Source organism: Felis catus, chromosome C1, assembly GCF_018350175.1.
Source record: "Felis catus isolate Fca126 chromosome C1, F.catus_Fca126_mat1.0, whole genome shotgun sequence".
Taxonomy (NCBI): Eukaryota; Metazoa; Chordata; class Mammalia; order Carnivora; family Felidae; genus Felis; species Felis catus.
The window spans coordinates 31835802-31853477 of record NC_058375.1 but is presented as its reverse complement, the minus strand read 5'-3'; the positions used below and the strand labels follow the sequence as shown (position 1 = coordinate 31853477).

Here is a 17676-nt window from a genome sequence, read left to right as displayed (position 1 = left end):
AAGAGTTTGACTTCCATCCCAAGCACCCTCCAGCCACTGGCGAGGATTCCTGCTCTGGCCATTTCCCCTGTCATCTCCACCAGCCGAGCCAGAGACTAGAAAGCCAATGTCTGATCATGTCTGCTCGGGCTCAAAGAACTCAAAAGAACTCCCCATTTCATCAGAAGCCAAGTCCAACCAGTGGTCTATACAATTGGCAAGTTGGCCCATCTGACCTCAACCCCTCCTGCCCCTTGCTCCTGTGTTCCAGCTACACCCACCAGCTTGTTTCATGAACACACTTGCTTCAGGGCCTTTGCACTGGCTGCTTCCCCCCCCCCCCCTCCCGAATGCTCCTCCCCCAGAGAGCTGCAGGACTATTTCCTCTCTGCTCCACTTTCAAGTGACAGGGAAGGATATTCGCTACCCAGCCCACTTCAAATTATACCTCCTTCCCCAGCACCCCCCTTCCCCCTTTCCTGCTTCCAACCTTTTTCCCCAGTGCACTTGTCAGTCACTTTCCGTAGCTTTTATTTATAGCTGTCCCCTCCCCTGCAGTAGAATCCATGCTCCGGGGGACAGCGGTCTGGATCTGTTTTGTTCATGGCTGTTAAGTTCAAAATCTCAGACATGGTGAGCATGTAGTGGCTGCCAAATAAATATCTGCTGGTGAAACAAGGAGCCGCCTAGACTTAGGTCTGAGCCACTAGAAAACCATGGAATCTTGTCAGACGGCATTTCACAGGAGGGCCTGCAAAACACGCTTCCCTTGGGGCGCCTGGGTGGCTCAGTCGGTTAAGCATCTGACTTCGGCTCAGGTCATGAATGACCTTGCAGTTTGTGGATTCGAGCCCCGCATCGAGCTCCGTGCTGACAGCTCAGAGCCTGGAGCCTGCTTCACATTCTGTGTCTTCCTCTCTCTCTGCCCCTTCTCTGTCACGCTCGCTCTCTCTCTCAAAAAAAAACATACATTAAAAAAAAAAAAATGGCTACTCTCAGTTTTTAAATGAAGTGTCATCAGATCGTCCACCAAAGGACGCCCCACTGGAGGAGAGCCAGGTACTGAGAGTTCAGGTGACACAGACATGTCTGGCTGCCACACTCAGACGTTCCCCACCGGCCGCGGCGTAAAGCGCATCACAAAGCGTGGCTCATTCTGCATTATTTATTTCTTAAGTTAGAGTATACACGGGGGCTAGCCAGAATAGGACAGGCACACGGCGGTGCCTACTGTTACGTCACGTTACGAAAATAGCTTTCCATATTGCATTTCAACCGCAATAACACCGTTCTGGAAGGAAGAAATCCCCTCAAGCAAAGCTGTCTGTAGATGAGAGGGTTTTAGAGGCAGTTTCCCCAAAAGATTCTTTGTTCTTTTTTCTTTCTTTCTTTCTTTTTTTTTTTTTTTAAGCAACCCCTTGATGCAAGGAGTATCTCCCAGCCCCAGGAAGAGAAGTGTGGCCAGAGCACAGGGATGCGGAAACCACGCTTCCGAGAGACCGGTCACCTGCTGTTCCACGTGACCCCAAACTAACCGTTCCCTTTGGACGACAGTACCAGTCACAGCGGGCGGCGGGCGGCCCCGCAGAGCAGGGGTTCCCAGCACCGGCCGCCGTGAGCACTCGCCAGAATCGTCCCTCCGCACGCACTAGGTCCGCGTGGCACACACTTCCCACGGTCTAGGCATTCAAGGGGAGGCGACGGGCTACACGCCTGGATCCACCACGACAGGAGGTAGTTTGGAGAAACGAGGTGACCAATGGGCGCTCCACCGGCACGCGCATCATCCGCTCCTGCCCAGAGGACCCGCTCCTCGGCCAAGAGCTTTGGGGACCACACGGGGCGTCCACACCGGGCTTCCACACGGGGTTTCCACACCAGGCGTCCACACGGGGCGGCACTGTGTAGGAGCCGATACATAGGATGGGACATGCGAGTCACAGAGTCTTCCAAATACCTTTCCCCCATAATAAAATAATCTTAATAAAAACATAATTTAAAGGAAGTGTCAAAAGCTGAGTGTAAAATCAAAGCTGTAAACTCTCAAGTCCGAAGGCTGTCTGGAAGAATCATCCCTGTTAAACAAAAGAAAGAGAGGGAGAGAGAGAGAGAGAGAGAGAGAGAGAGAGAGAGAGAGAGCAGTTACACGACGTATGTTCCAGTAGACAAGTGAGGATTTCGTCGGCTGCTGTGGCAAACTACGCCAGGGGCTCAGTGAGGACCAGCGGCAAGAACCTAACGCGAGGAGTCAGAAGCTGCACTGGTGATTCCTGCACCCCCACACATTTTCCAGACCTCAGGGGCTTCTTCCTCCACCCCGACACCGGGGCTCCGGTCGGTGCGCCCGGTGTCCTCGCAGGCCGCTGGCGGGGGAGCCTCCACTCGACGCAGCAGGGAGTGTCTCCACAGACCTGACCCGCCACCCACTGACCGTGAACGCTTGCTGTCTATAGCGCAGTTTCTCAGACCAGCAGACAACCCCCCCCCCCGCCCCGGCAGAGCGATGCACCCTCCCCCCCCCCCCCCCCCGCCCGGCAGAGCGATGCACGCGTGCGTGTGTGCTAACGGAAACCAGCGCCCCCTCACGCTCTCACGGGCCAGTGGCTCAGGGTCCAGGGCGGGAGGGGCACAGCCGTGCGTGTGAACGTGAGGGACGCAGGCTTCAGGAGGCCGCCCGCCTGTGGTGGGGCCCCCAAACATGGGACCGCGAGACAGCCCTGGTTCCTTCAGACCCCACGGGTTCCTGCCACCCCAACCCCCTTCCGACACCCCCACTAACAAGATGTGGATTTTTGCCGACACGGTTCACTCAGTTATCACGATATTTTGTATAATTCACGGCAGTGCCCAAGGCTACCAGACTTTATAGACGTACAAACCCTGTCACCATAAAGACTAACGTTCAAAGCTGGCCCGGTAACTGTTCAGATTCTGAGGGAGTTCGAGAATCAGCAGCAGTCAACATAAAAGCATTGTAGGTATCAATCTTAAAGCACCTCCTGACGAAAGCCTGAGTTTCTGCAAAAGTGACCAACGCCGCTTTGTCATACCCGTCACCTCCTTCACGATCTCTAAGTTTATAGCTACACGAAATAACAGGGTCTGAGAACCCAGTTCCCCCAGATTTGGTCAGACTGGCACCTGGATGAAGCAATCGGTAACAAGACAGCTGCCCAATGACTCGTGTCCCCTCCGCCCTGCACTGGGGTCCCCGAGGCAGGGGGACGGGTGTGCTGTAACTCAGACGGGCCTCTCACCTGGCTGATGCCCACACGGACCCTACCACCTGCATTCTGGGCAGATGAAGTTCTCCACACTGAACCTTCGCGATATCCTTGCAATTCTAGTATTATCGCCATTAAAACAAACAAAAATACTACAGCTTAAAAACACCACTTACGTCATCATCAGTCATGATTTATTGACGGAAACTTCAACTCGGTGATTTCAGAGTCCGGGGAGCTGCTTCCGCTCCTGTCGCTGTAGGTGTCCCTGTGGAATTCAGATGGTTTATTCGTCGTCTCCCACCAAACACACGCTTTCCTTCTCTGTTTTTCTAGCCACCATCAGCACAGGGACACCTGCCTACCCACAGCAGGAATCAGACGCTTTCCCGCCTTATGTATTTAGCATGGAGCTGTAGAGGGATTTTCTTCTTCTAGTTACAAAAGATATACGTTCGACTTACACTGTGGTCCTGATACTCTACCCACCAGCTCAGGGTGAGGATAAAGTCGCAGCGGGGCAGGAAATCCACCAGGGCTGTGGCCGCCAGCTCGTGAAAGCCAGCTCCCCACGGACCCAGGGTCCTACTGCTACATGGGATCCCGGAGGCCAGGTGCTACGGTGAGGGGCCCCGGCCACCACGGGGCAGGGGGGGGGGGGGGGTCCGGGCGGCACAGAAGCAGCCGGGAACACCAGGGAGACCACAGTAACGGGCAGGGGACACCCTGATGGACTACAGAGGAGTGACCGCACCTGGGCGAGAGCCTGCAGCCTTTCTGGAGGTAATGCGGGAGCCTCCCCACGGAGGCCAGCAGAAGGCCAAAGTACGGAGGCGAAGGCTTGATGGGCCTGGACAGGAACTCAGGGTGGTACTGGACTCCAACGAAAAAGGGATGCTCTGAAACAGACACGCAGAAGCGGCGCTTTCGTCATGTGCATAGAACACAACAGATGAGCAAACCTTGTCAAATGTTTCACCTTTCTACGGACCCTTAAAATGATCGAAAACCAGCATCTGAATCAGAACCTAGAGAAAGGCAGTCAGAGAACGGGGGGAACGGATGCTGTCGCCCTGCTCGCTGCCTCCCCTCGGGGCTGCCCGCCCCAGCTCCCCCTGCTCCCTGGCTTCCGTGGGACCGAGTCCACAGGTCGTCAAGATCGGAAGTGGGGCTCAAGGGCCAAGTCCAAGCTCTCATTCTGGAGAATGAGGACCAAGGCCAGGAGCGCAGTGCTGGCTGAGGAAGGACAGGCTCCCCAGGGCTCTGGGTGCCTCGTTCTCCAAGAGCACCCCACCAGGGCCGGGGCCCTCCCTACCGCTGGCAGGCCAGTGCTCACTGCCACCCCCGCCCCCCGCCCACGCACAGCCACCCCGCACTCACCCTCCAGCTCCACGATCTCCATCCGCTCTCCCCCAACATCCTGGCCAACAAACTTCAAGCCCTGCTCCTCCAAACACTTTTTCAGGACTGGATTCACCTATGGAAACATGAAGAGTAAGCTGACTGACCTCTCAGCTTACTTCTCTAGAGTAACCGGAAGGAGGAAGCTTTAAAAGCCACAAAGCTCCACCCCTTACCTCAAATCTGTGGCGGTGCCTCTCTTCCAAGTAATCCGGGTCTCCGTAGAGTTTCCCTGGCAAAAGCAAGCATGCTCCCGTAAAGAGTCCTGATTTCACAGAACAATCTATTCACTACTGCCTCTTGCTTCCCAGTTTACTTTGGAATCACCTACACAGCCAGGCCTTTTGAAGGTCATTTCTAGGATTCTCCAGGCAACCACAGCCTCCTGCCTATAGCAGCACCATTTGCATGAATTCTTGGGCTTGGACTGTTTTGACCACACCAAGAAAAACTAGAACAGCTGTTTCCATCACCACCCTCCAACCTCGATTACTGAGGTACAAGAGCACTTTCCTGCTGGAAACTGCCTTGGAAAACACACCAGGACATATCAAACAGTGGAAGCCTAGAAAGACACTTCCAGAGCTACAGGGATGGTCCTCGGGGCAGCGCCATGCGGTTAAGTCACAGGCGCAAAGAGCCTTGGCACCAGGGCTGCAGGGTGAGGCCCCCAAGTCCACAGAACACAGAGCTGGAAGGACCCCAAGGCCACCTACTCAAGTGACTCAAACTGACAGACACATGGGGCCCCGGCTAGTAAAGACAGAATTTTCCCAGGGGGCAAGAAAACGAGATTGAATGGAGTAATTCTCCTAAATGTTCCCCCCCGCCCCAATTTTCTCTAAATCTTTAGCGCGTATTAGTACTTTTCGACTAAAACCTTGTTAGGTTGGACCATACAAAACTGCCTTTCTGGGGGACAGAAATCGCCAACATTGGCAGTTTAATTCGGTTCAACCGAACAGACGAGGTACAGGACAGACCGTGTGGGGAGATTTCACCTGCCTCCTTCTGGTCAGCCGCCCACACCCAAGGCCCCCAGGGCCCTGACTGCACTGCCTGCAAGCTTTCTAAGAGCCACACTGCTTCTCTGGTTATTACAGCACATCCTAGAAGAATGTGACTAGGAAGGGGGGAAAAAAGACCTCAAAAGCAAGAACAAAACCAAAAAAGTCAGCCTGGCTCTTCGGAGCCCCAGCAGCAGCCCAAGACGTGCGTCCTGGGCACGCAGAGCTGAAGGCGGGGCCGGTGAGAGGCCGCTCTTACTCATGACCGAGTTCTTGGTCTGGAACAGGGTTCTCCTCTTGCCCAGCCTCATGGTTCCGCCCATCTGCCCAGGATTGTGTTCTGGCATGTCTATGACCTGGAGGTGTTCAAAAAACAAACACACGCTACCAAACTCTGCCTCCGTTAGCAGACTGCCTACACTGAGTGACAGAGCCTGGCAGGAGGCTCTGATTCCCCAGCCCTTCCTTACAAGAGATGTTTGTCACTGGGGAAATGCCTCCCCATAATCGGTCTGTGAACCTGTGTTGGGTAGCGGCTTAATCCTTTAGCCTGTCCTCCTGAGCTGTAGGACCGAACACAGCTGCTCCTGCCCGTGGCCCTTCCTGCCCCCAGCACTTCGGACCATGAGGGCTGCTGGGCCACAACACGCTCTGGAGACTAACGTAGCAGCACGGATGCAAGACAGGATATGCTGATGTTACAGCACGTGTCCCCTCCACCGGACTCATGAGCCACTCAGAGGACAGGGATGCTTCTCCAGGGTTTGCCGGGTCTAGGCGGGAGCCTGGCGGACGTGTGTGGGGCGGAGAGGCCGAGGCCCCCCCTGCCATGGGAGCCCAGCCCACCGCTCGGTCCCGGGCTCCTCTGAGCACTTTCTAAGGCCTCCAGGCCCCTATCTGGGCCCTGCTTTCCCACCACCCCGAGGCTGCACGCTTCAAACCCTTCATTCTTCTCCTCCTGAGCTCTTAGTATTAGCAAAGTTCAACTGCAGGTCAACAAGCATATCCCGATGCTGTTTAAATGCCCTGAGATCAAGAGCTTGGTCCACTTTGTTTATCACAGTGTCTCTGGTACCAAGAGCCCGCCTGTCACGCCCGGGATAGGAGATTCAAAGATGGGTAAAGGCGCTATTCCTCCCCAGGAGCCATATGCCTCTGACAGGAGACCTCACACAAGGTACGGGGGCCTCCAAAAGCTTTGGTTACCGTTAAACACATCAGAACCATATTCCATGGTTCCTGAATAACATGCCCGTCTCCCAGGGTTGTCGGGGATGGAATGAATGAATACACGTTAAGTGGTGAGAACAGTGCCTGGCGCATAGTAAGTGCCCATGTGGGTGTTTCGTGTCAGTACAAAACGATCGTTAGAGTGCTAAGAGGAGTTAAGGGCTAAGGGGAGTGGGGATGAAGAGTGATTTTAATCAGGAACCACCCTGGTTGGCTGGGGTGATACCCGTCTTAAAAACTTTCTGTTGCGAACTGGGAAGAGAAGTGAGAAACTGCACAATGAAAAATAAAAAAGTTCTTTCTATCCGGTCTGAGGGTTCTCTGGGTGGATCCAGGGGTCTCTTTCCGGTGTCCGCCCCCTCCACACCCTTCTAAGCCCTGGTAACATTCAAACCCTGGACTCACCACAGGATGATTGGTCTTAGGGTCAAACTCTGTAGAATTGGCATCTGAAAAATCAAAACACTTACGTTACGAAAAGAGTTACAAACAAACCTGATTATTGAAAAGTGTCATTCCTAAGCCCTAACTCACAATTTCCCTCCTCGACGTAAAGCGACCCTTCGGTATTTAGAACAAAACTAAGGATAACGTTAAGACGTGAAGGACTCAGTGCACAAACACAGGTGAGTTTTTCCATTACACCTGTTAAGTCTCTGGGAAGTCAAGCTGCACAAAATGGGGAAATCAAAACCAATGGCACAACCTCATAACCTTTATTTAGATAACGCATCCTTATGACAGTTCTTACACTGTTCTGTCCATTTTTCCCTCTCGGACTGCATCTCTCCGGGCTGGAATACATTCCTGTCCTCCTGTGCATCCTACATTGCACTGCCCCACTGCCTCCCTCAGCAGCTACATCAGGAACTGATTTCAACACCCAAATAAGCCTTCCTCTCCTTTACTGTATTTATGGTCTGACCATAAGCAAAACCGCAAAGACTAGAAGAATCAAGTTCCTGGTACAGCACGGCTCCTTTTGTGTGACAGGCTAGGTACTGTTCCTAACCACGGCCAGGTCCCAAGCAAAGCTAAGCCTGTCACCAAGTCACTCACCCACCTGGGGACCCGAGTGGGCGACAGACTGTAACTGGGCAAGGGTCCAGGGTGCCCAGAGGGCCAGCTCTAGGGTGGTGGGTGCTAAGACGGTGCCCGCCAGAGGCTCAGGAGTCAGAACTACAGGGCATGCTGCCTATAAAACAGCCACCGTGCCCTCAGGGTAACTCTCAGAAAACATGTGCACTGAACCCAGTCCTAACAGTCAGCTGGCCACAGGAGAGCCGCTCATCCTTTGTGGAGCCAGGCCGCTTTTCCACGCCTCAGGACGCTTGCTTTGTTTTTCTTACAACTTGTAAGGTCTTTCTGGAAACCTCATGTCTGTCAGCTGGGCTACAGGGACTAGCCTCTTCCATTGCCCCAGTCCTCGGGCTGTGTGGTTCCGTCCCCCACCGACTGCACTTGGCCTTGGGACATTAGCAAGCTAGTTAAGTGCCTACACACTGGGCCGGTCATTTTGGAAGCTGGTAGGTCGCCAGGCTGTGAGAAGCTTCGGCTGAATTAGTGAATGAGGAGCCTTGCCACGTGGAGAGAACCAACTGGATGTCCCTGCTGGGCAGAGCTGGATGGGGGGCAGGGTGGTCTCAGATACAGGGCTCAGAAAACCACCCAGCCGAGTCCACTCAACCCACAGCATACGGAGACACGATAAAACGTTGGAAGCCACTGAGTTTTCGGGTGGCCTGGGCAGTTAGCCAGGCACAGGGCCAATATTACGGAGTATTTCCTATTTGCCAGACACTATGCTGGGACTATTTACATGCACTATTCCATTTAATTCTTACAACCATGAGAAATAGGTACCATTATCACCCCATTTTATAGAAGGAACAGAAGCCAAAAGGGCTAAGTAATTTATCTAAAATCACCCACAACAAGTGACTCAGAATTTGAGCTCGGGTCTGACCAGCTCCAGGGCCCAAGTTCATGATAACCGCACAGCCTCACACAGGCCAGAGCTGTCGGCTTCTTGCTCGGCAGAAGCCCAGGGATGGTGGCCACGGGGGTGGACATGCAGGAGTCTCCAGAGCAGGAAATGCAGGGGCAGAGAGCCCAGGCTGCTTGCTCAGCTGTGACCCCTCCTTCCTGTGGTCGGGCTGGCAGAGCCACGCGCGCCCTCAGTGCACACAGGGGTCCCCTTTGCTGTTCCCTGCCAGGTACGGAGAGACCAGGCCTGCCCTCCTCTACCATCACGCAGGAGGCAGCAGGCTTCACGCGCTTCAGGAAAACACTTTGGCAAGAATGTAACAAGTTTAACGAACACTCACCTTGCCATCCCAGCACATTTCTGGAAAATTCAACCACTGCCAGCTGCATTCCTAGGCACACACCTTGCAGGTGGAGGGGAAAAACAAATGAAGCTCCATTAAAAAGGCAGCTCCTACATTTCCCACCAGCTTGTCCTGGACTTTGTGTCCTGTCTGCTCGCAAAAGGACAATCACAAACTCTCATGTTTTCCTGCTGTAAACATGCACCCCCTGCTGTGTCATCTGTATCAGCTTTCGAACACTGGATATAAGTGCATATGAAGATGCCAAGTTTTAGAAGCTATTTGGTTCTAGAAATAAGCAACACTCTACTCATACTTAAAACTTCAAGTTTTCTTATCCTCTCATTAGGTTCCCATTTACAAGGGATCAAGTTGAAAATTACTACAATTCGCAGCACCAGGAAGCATCCAAAACCACTTGGCCCAAATTCCAAGTGAGGATATAAAACCTAGCTTCACATGTCCTGCCCAACAGCCGGGCTCAGCGAACAGCCAAAATTTCCGGATTGCCATTTCATTCTCTCCAAGTTCCACGACACGGACACGTGGACGAACGTACAAGCTCTCAAAACTTTTCACGCTTAAGGGAGTCTGAATTTCTCCCAAACAGAACCAAACTGGCTTCTACTTGAGCTGACCTCTAGAATGAGGGCGCCTAAGCTTGCTTTCAGTGACCTCCCTGTTTTATTTACAGGCTCCCATGTGGCACCTTCTCCTGACCTCTCCTACTCCTTACCCAAAAAAGGCTTCTTCTGTTTCCGAGCCCAGGCGATGGCTTGGATCTTTCCTTCCGTCCCCCGAACACCAAATCCCCCGGGAACCAGCACTCCACTGTACAAGAGAGCACACCACAAGGCAATGGACCCTGCCCACCAGCCCAACTCGCAGTAAGCACCCAAGGAGCCATTCCCAAGACATGGATGCCATGAAGTCACTCCGCGAGGTTTGCCACTGGGGCTATATCGTGATTGCAAGACTGCCAGTGAGCTGTATATAAACACCAAATACTATGAACTTGGAAGATGCACATGAAGGGGCGCCCGGGTGGCTCAGTCAGTTAAGCGTCCCACTTGGGCTCAGGTCACGATCTCATGGTTCATGAGTTCAAGCCCTGCATCGGGGTCTGTGCTGACAGCTCAGAGCCTGAAGCCCATTTTGGATTCTGTATCTCCCTCTCTCTCTGTCCCTCCCCGATGTGCACTCTCTCTCTCTCTCTCAAAAGCAAATAAACATTAAAAAAAAAAAAAAAGATGCACACAAAATGTTTCTGAGTAATGCTACAAAACGCTTACAGGTAAAAGGTGGCACACACGGATTCTTTCCTAATATTTAGTATGTTATATTGCTATAAATGCAACTTTTTACTTCTTGGCTTAAAGTGCTCCCCTGAATGGGAAAGGAGCCTTCCTCGTCCTCTCAGACGGCCTGTTGAGCTTGGGGTCTCGTTCATAGCTATAGGGCCCCATAACATCCAATTGTTCCAGTGATCTAGAATTTTGTGATTTTCTACTATAAATAATGGCTGCCAAAAACAAACCATGACACTCCACTGAAGGGTCCTCATCAAATGTTCCAGATGAAAATCTTTAAAAAATTTTTTTTAATCTTTATTTATTTTCAAGAGAGAGAGAGACAGAGAGAGAGAGAGAGAGCGCGTGAGCAGGGGAGGGGCAGAGAGGGAGACCCAGAATCCGAAGCAGGCTCCAGGCTCCAAGCCGTCAGCACAGAGCCCGACGCAGGGCTCGAACTCAGGAACCACCAGATCATGACCCGAGCTGAAGTCGGACGCTTTACTGACTGAGCCACCCAGGTGCTCCCCCTCCCCGCCCTGGTGAAAACCTTTAAGCCTCATGAGTAGATGCATACGACAAATGTCATGTTTTCTTCAGATTCAACTGTGCTGATAAGCTGTATTTCTGTAAGGCTTAAATCATCCAGACTGCGGCCCTTTCGGTAATCAAAAGCCATTCAAAAAGTAGATTACCTACTACTGGTGCACAAGAGCCCGGCACTCTGCTCCCCGAGCCCACCCCCGAGCCCCCGGAAGCCGGGCACAGGGCACTACTCACTGGGCGCTACAGAGCTTCTGCCAGGCTTCGTGGTAGCGTACGGGCTCCTCCTGCAGGGTGCTGGGCTCCAAGTCCGTGGAATCTATGTACTGGGGGTTATGCGGGCAGAGGAGACAAGAAGTAGGCCATGACTCCAGAGCTGCTTTCTTCCCCGCATTCCCAAATTATATTATCAGTGTCCTATCTCCCTTAAAAATCGGGTTTTAAAATTAGAACTTCATATACTTAAACTCGGTGATAATCTCCAGACTTGAAAATCTTTCTTATATTGCAAAACACAAACGTTTCCTTCAAAACTCATCTGCCTCCCCAAGGCCCTATACTCAGCACACTGGAGCGGCTCTGCCGTGTTCTCTCCATCCGGGATACATCTCCTCAAGCCCACCTTCAACCCAGGCTGGTTTTTTTTTGTTTTTTTGTTTTTTAATGCTTTTATTTATTTTTGAGAGAGAGAGAGAGAGAGAGTGAGCGGGGGAGGAGCAAAGAGAGGGAGACACAGAATCCGAAGCAGGCTTCAGGCTCCGAGCGGTCAGCACAGAGCCCGACACGGGGCTCACACTCATGAACTGTGAGATCATGACCTGACCCGAAGTCGGATGCTCAACTGACTGAGCCACCCAGGCGCCCCCAGACTGCTTTTCATTTTGTTCACCTTTACTGAAGTATAACTGACACACAATAAGATCCAGGCATTTTAAGGTGCACACTCTGATGAGTTTTGTCAAACACACACACGAAGGTGTGACCACCGCCACAATCAATGGCGAAGAAAACTAGTGCCATCCCTGGAAGTTCCCTCTGCTCCCCTGCAAGCAGTCTCCTCTCCACTTCCTGCCCCAGAGGCCCCTGGCTCTGCTTTCTGTCACCACAGATGCCTCTTCTAGAACCTCACAGAAATGAAAACATACAACATACAGCCTCCCGTGTCTGGCTTTTTTGGCTCAGTATGTTTTTGAGATTCATCCCTGGGCAGTTTCCCACTGTAGAAATATACCTCAGTGTGTATATTGCCTCACTCTGGATAGTAAGGGTTGCTTCCAGACTTAGGCTATTAAAATAATAGTCCTTTTGTATAAAATTGTGTGTGTGTGTGTGTGTGTGTGTGTGTGTGTGTGTGTGTGTGTATACTTTTGTTTTCACTTCTCTTGAGTAAATACCTGGGAGTGGAACTGCAGGGTCATAAAGTGTACGTCTACCTTTATATGAAACTACCAGACTGTTCTAAAGCGGTTGTGACATTTCACATTCCCACCAGCAAGGCATGAGAGTTCCACATCCTCACCAACACCCGTAGCCCCTCTGGCGGGTGTATGTTAGTATCTCACAGAGATTTCATTGGCATTTATTTGCATCTGCACTGAAGGTGTTGACCTTGACCGTCTCTTCACATGTATCAGATGCATCTCTTGTGGGCGTGTCCATTCAAATCTTTTGCCCACTTATTTTGTCATTCACCTTTTTCCCTGCCTAATACCCTGCAGTGACTTCCCTAAACCTCAGGGTAAGACCCAGCTGTGGCCCAGTTGGCAGGATTCATGACCTCACAGGCCTGTCTCCAGATATCTTCTGAGTCACACTTGTCCATCCACGGACTTCCCAACTATTCCCCGTCTCCAAGCCCTTGGGTATTCTCTACCTTCTGTCCGGACGCCCTTCCCTTCTGCCTTACCCATCTTCCCCAAGTCTCCCAGAGTCCCTCCTTGAGGAAGTCTGCCCTCCTCGCACGTCTACCCAGACAGATTCACCCCTTCTTCTGTGTCACATCCCAGAGACCTCACTGACTCATTCACCTCTCAGCCCCGCATCTAACGACAGACACAGACTACGTCCGAGTGGATACAGCAGATGAATGAGCCAAAGCAGCAGCAAGAGGAAGTCAGGGAAGTGGAATAAGATTCCATAATTCTTAAAATCTATACAGTAAGACATTCCACAGCAACCTGTTCGCAAGCACAAAGCAAACTAAATTATGACGCTGAGAAACACCTGGTAAAGTAGAAGGCCAACCCCAGTGCCAGTGGGGAGGACAGCCGGAATTGGAGTCCCGAACCTTAATACTCTATTGCCCCAAGAAGATGAGCAGGGGCCGTGCCCCATCGGCTCAGCTCCCGCCCATCAAGTCATAGGGCAAAACACAAGACGTGCTCTTCCCTGGAGGCTGCCCACATTCCAGGCACTGACCAGGCAACTGGACATACATTTCAGAGAAACCTCCCAGCTCCAGCAGGTGGGTGTTAGCATTTCCACTGCAAAGGTAAGCGAAGAGCAATTATGCAGGGTGCCTCTGGCTCACTGGGGCTCCCCCATGCCCATGGGTCAATTTTACTTGGTCACCTGATAATTCAAATTCAACTACTCACTTTCTCAACTACTACTCTGACCATCTCTCCCCTTCAACATCTCCTGAAAATGTTCTACTGTTCTCTCCAAGCCAGGAGCCAACCATGAATCCTTTCTCTTCCTAAAAAGAAATTCTGCGTTCCAAAAGTATAAAGTAGATATCATGCAGCATCTACGAGAACGCAGAAGGCCTCCCCGTTCATGCCTCAGCTGAATATGCGCCACCCATCCTTACCTTGATTTCCAACTTGTGGTTGATGGCCAGGGCAGAATGCTCCAGAGCTTTAATGACAGAGGCATACGAGTCTGAGAACTTGGTGTATTTGCCCACGAGGGCAATAGAGCAGGTCTCCAGCAAGCGATCGTATCTATGAAAGGCCAAGAAACACCAAATTATTTAGAATGTATATGCCATCATGAGATCAAAACTGCTTTCTAAAAAGGAGAAAAACATCTCTGGGAAGAATATAATGAGAGCAGATATTATCTGAGTTTCATTTCCAGGACAGTAGAGAGGGAGCTACTTTCAAATCCATGTGGCAGGCTTTGTAAAGAAAGTAGGATTTTAGGGGCGCCTGGGTGGCTCAGATAGTTAAGTGTCCAACTCTTGGTTTCAGCCCAGGTCATGATCCTGTGGTTTGTGAGATTGAGCCCCTCACTGAGCTCCGTGCTGACAGTGAGGAGTCTGCTTGGGATTCTCTCTATAGATACATAGATAGATTAGGAAGGAAGGAAGGAAGGGAGGAAGGAAGGAAGGAAGGGCGAGCAAAAGAAAGAAAGAAAGGATAGACACTTAAAAAACAAAACCAGGAAACATTAAAATCCCAAGGAGCAAGAAAAACTAACAGACATGAACAGACAATTCATAAGAGTTAATGTGATGAAGGAAAGAGTCAAAAATATTCACACAGCAGTCTACACTCATTAAAAATTTTCATCATGGGGTGCCAGGGTGGCTCAGTCGGTTGAGCGTCCGACTTCGGCCAGGTCATGATCTCATGATCCGTGAGTTCGAGCCCCGCGTCAGGCTCTGTGCTGACAGCTCAGAGCCTGGAGCCTGCTCCAGATTCTGTGTCTCCTTCCCCCACCCCCACCCCCACTTCTCTATACCCCTCCTCCACTCATGCTCTGTTCTCTCTCTGTCTCAAAAATAAATAAACATTTAAAAGAATTTTTTTTCATCATAAAGTAATTAGTAACAGATCAAAAAAGCTTATGGGGTGCCTGGGTGGCTCAGATGGTTAAGTGTTTGACTCTTGCTTTCAGTGCAGGTCATGATCTCCTGGTTCGTGGGATCAAGCCCCATGCCAGGCTCTGTGCTGAGCACGGAGCCTGCCTGGGATTCTCTCTCTCCCTCTCTCTCAAAAGAAACATTTTTTTTAACGAGTTGGTAATACTGTATGAAAAAATATCATAGAACTGTGCGCCATCTTTGTAGCGACATACGGATATACACGTAGACGGATGAAGACTGAAAGGGAAAGTGTCAAAAGGAAAGTAAGCGTCACAGAGCAACGTGACGAGCGCTTATTAACACTGTCAGGCTGATTCGGCAGCTGCGACAGGGCACACACCCGGGGCTCTGAGGCGCCGTGTGAAGACCTCTGATGTGGCGTCAAAGCATCGCTGGGCTTAAAAAGGAACAGGGACAGGGGCGCCTGGGTGGCGCAGTCGGTTAAGCGTCCGACTTCAGCCAGGTCACGATCTCGCGGTCGGTGAGTTCGAGCCCCGCGTCGGGCTCTAGGCTGATGGCTCAGAGCCTAGAGCCTGTTTCCGATTCTGTGTCTCCCTCTCTCTCTGCCCCTCCCCCGTTCATGCTCTGTCTCTCTCTGTCCCAAAAATAAATAAACGTTGAAAAAAAAAAATTTTTTTTTTTAAAAAAAATTAAAAAAAAAAAAAAAAAGGAACAGGGACAGTTCTCAGAGGGACACAATCTGGCAGCAGTAGCCACACACCAGGCTAGGCACCCCTGCTCCTCCTTTCCTGGTGCGCGGTGAGCAGCCCAGTCCCACACGCAGCTCAGGTGCCGGGAGGCGCCCCAGGAGCGCTGCGGGCTTGGCCCGCCATCCGTGTGGGCCTCGGGCGTGACGGCTCGCCCAGGTGTGGTCAGTCGGCACTGATTCTCTAGTCGAGGGGACCTAAGGCGATAGGTGTGTGACCTGAACTCAGCTCTACCAGGACCTCCTCATCCTTGAACCTGTCTCGACACCTCTCACCACGAAGACCTTCTCTAATATGAGCTGACAGCACAAGCGAATTCCCTGAGACCTCACGAAAAGGAGAACCAAAGCTCCAACTCCCAGCTCCTTATCACGACGCAAACCTGTCCGCCATCTCTTTCCACTTCATCAGCATTTTTCGTGGCTGCCTCTCGATCGGAAGGTCAAGTCTCCGGAGAAAATAATCTACGACCCCCTGCTCCTCTAATAACAAGGGGACTCGGTAGATGGATGAGACATCGTGGACACAGATCACCTGCGGAGAAAGGAGCAAAGGTTATTAATAAAAACAAACAAAAGCTAACTGGGCTGGCACCCTCCTACTGGCTATGTCACCGTCAGAAAATAACTTCCAAATCTGAAAATGGCAAAAAGGGCAATTTTCTAGGGAAAGTAGAAATTACCCAAACCAACTCAAGAACAGAATAAAAATTAGCGGCTAATCTCTTAAAAACATGGAGGCAAAAATCCTTTAAAAAAAAAAAAATCACAGGGCACCTGGTGGCTCAGCTGGTTAAGCGTCTGACTTCGGCTCAGGTCACGATCTCGTGGTTTGTGAATTCGAGCCCCACGTCAGGCTCTGTGTTAACAGCCCAGAGCCTGGAGCCTGCTTCAAATTGTGTCTCCCTCTCTCTCTGTTCTTCCCCCGCTCATGCTCTGTCTCTGTCTTTCAATGATAAATAAACATTAAAAAAAATTTTTTGGGGGGCGCCTGGGTGGCGCAGTCGGTTAAGCGTCCAACTTCAGCCAGGTCACGATCTCGCTGTCCATGAGTTCGAGCCCCGCGTCAGGCTCTGGGCTGATGGCTCAGAGCCTGGAGCCTGTTTTCGATTCTGTGTCTCCCTCTCTCTCTGCCCCTCCCCCGTTCATGCTTTGTCTCTCTCTGTCCCAAAAATAAATAAACGTTGAAAAAAAAAAATTTTTTTTTAAATCACAAACCAAACATAAATGTAGTTTTAAAAAAACTCATGTTCAAGTAGGATTTGTCCCAAGAACAATGGCTGTCAATTTGGCGGTACACTGAAATCAATTGGGAGACCTTTTAAAAATCCACAAGCCCATACTGCACCACACATCACTTAAACTAGAATCTCTGGGGCTGGGAAGCAGGCATAGTACTTTTCCGGGCTGAGTTTGAGAACAGCTGCATTAGGATATTTAACAGTGGGATTTACTACACGAAGAGATTAAAGAAGGAAAACAAAATTTGCCTTAGTGGATGCAGAGCTAATAAAAATTCAAAACCAATCCATGATTAAAATTCTTGGTGTATGAGTAAAAGGGAAAATGTGAAAAATGTTTAAAAAAAAACCACAGCAAACATCATTTTGTTCAATATTTAATGTTAACGCTTAATATTTAAAGTCTGAAAGAAGGCAAAAGTGGTCACTATGACTACATCTATTCAATAATGTACTAGAAATATTAGCCATTACAATTAAGTAAGAAAAAAAGCAGGGGCACCTGGGTGGCTCAGTCGGCTAAGTATCCGACTTGGGCTCAGGTCATGATCTCATGGTTCATGACTTCAGGCCCCATGTTGGGCTCTGTGTTGATAGCTCAGAGCCTGGAGCCTGCTTTGAATTCTGTGTCTCCCTCTCTCTCTGTTCCTCTCCCGCTCCCGCTCCCACTCTCTCTCTCAAAAATAAACATTAAAAAAAAAAAAAAAAAAACAATTTTAAAGGGCGCCTGGGTGGCTCAGTAGGTTAAGCATTCAACTTCGGTCAGGTCATGATCTCATGGTCCATGAGTTCAAGCCCCACGACAGGCTCTGTGCTGACAGCTCAGAGCCTGGAGCTTGCTTCAAATTCTGTGTCCTCTCTCTCTGCCCCTCCCCCACTCACACTCTTATCTCTCTCTCCCAAAAATAAACAAAC

At 50.9% G+C, this 17676-nt stretch overlaps 1 protein-coding gene across 2 annotated transcripts in view; it reads right to left on the bottom strand.

Annotated features, from left to right (window-relative positions):
• Nucleotides 1–1130: 1130 nt before the first annotated feature.
• CTPS1 (CTP synthase 1) overlaps nucleotides 1131–17676 on the bottom strand; it is a 31225-nt gene continuing 14679 nt past the window's right edge. For both annotated transcript variants that reach the window (XM_023258536.2, XM_023258535.2), the window contains exons 8-19: nucleotides 15904–16055; nucleotides 13816–13948; nucleotides 11241–11329; nucleotides 9908–10002; nucleotides 9169–9231; nucleotides 7247–7290; nucleotides 5871–5967; nucleotides 4781–4836; nucleotides 4584–4680; nucleotides 3958–4102; nucleotides 3380–3471; nucleotides 1131–2054 (exon numbers count right to left, since the gene is read on the bottom strand). In XM_023258536.2, the coding sequence (XP_023114304.1) occupies nucleotides 3387–3471; nucleotides 3958–4102; nucleotides 4584–4680; nucleotides 4781–4836; nucleotides 5871–5967; nucleotides 7247–7290; nucleotides 9169–9231; nucleotides 9908–10002; nucleotides 11241–11329; nucleotides 13816–13948; nucleotides 15904–16055 (1056 nt within the window). In that variant the 3' untranslated portion in view covers nucleotides 1131–2054; nucleotides 3380–3386. The remainder of the gene's footprint in view (nucleotides 2055–3379; nucleotides 3472–3957; nucleotides 4103–4583; nucleotides 4681–4780; nucleotides 4837–5870; nucleotides 5968–7246; nucleotides 7291–9168; nucleotides 9232–9907; nucleotides 10003–11240; nucleotides 11330–13815; nucleotides 13949–15903; nucleotides 16056–17676) is intronic.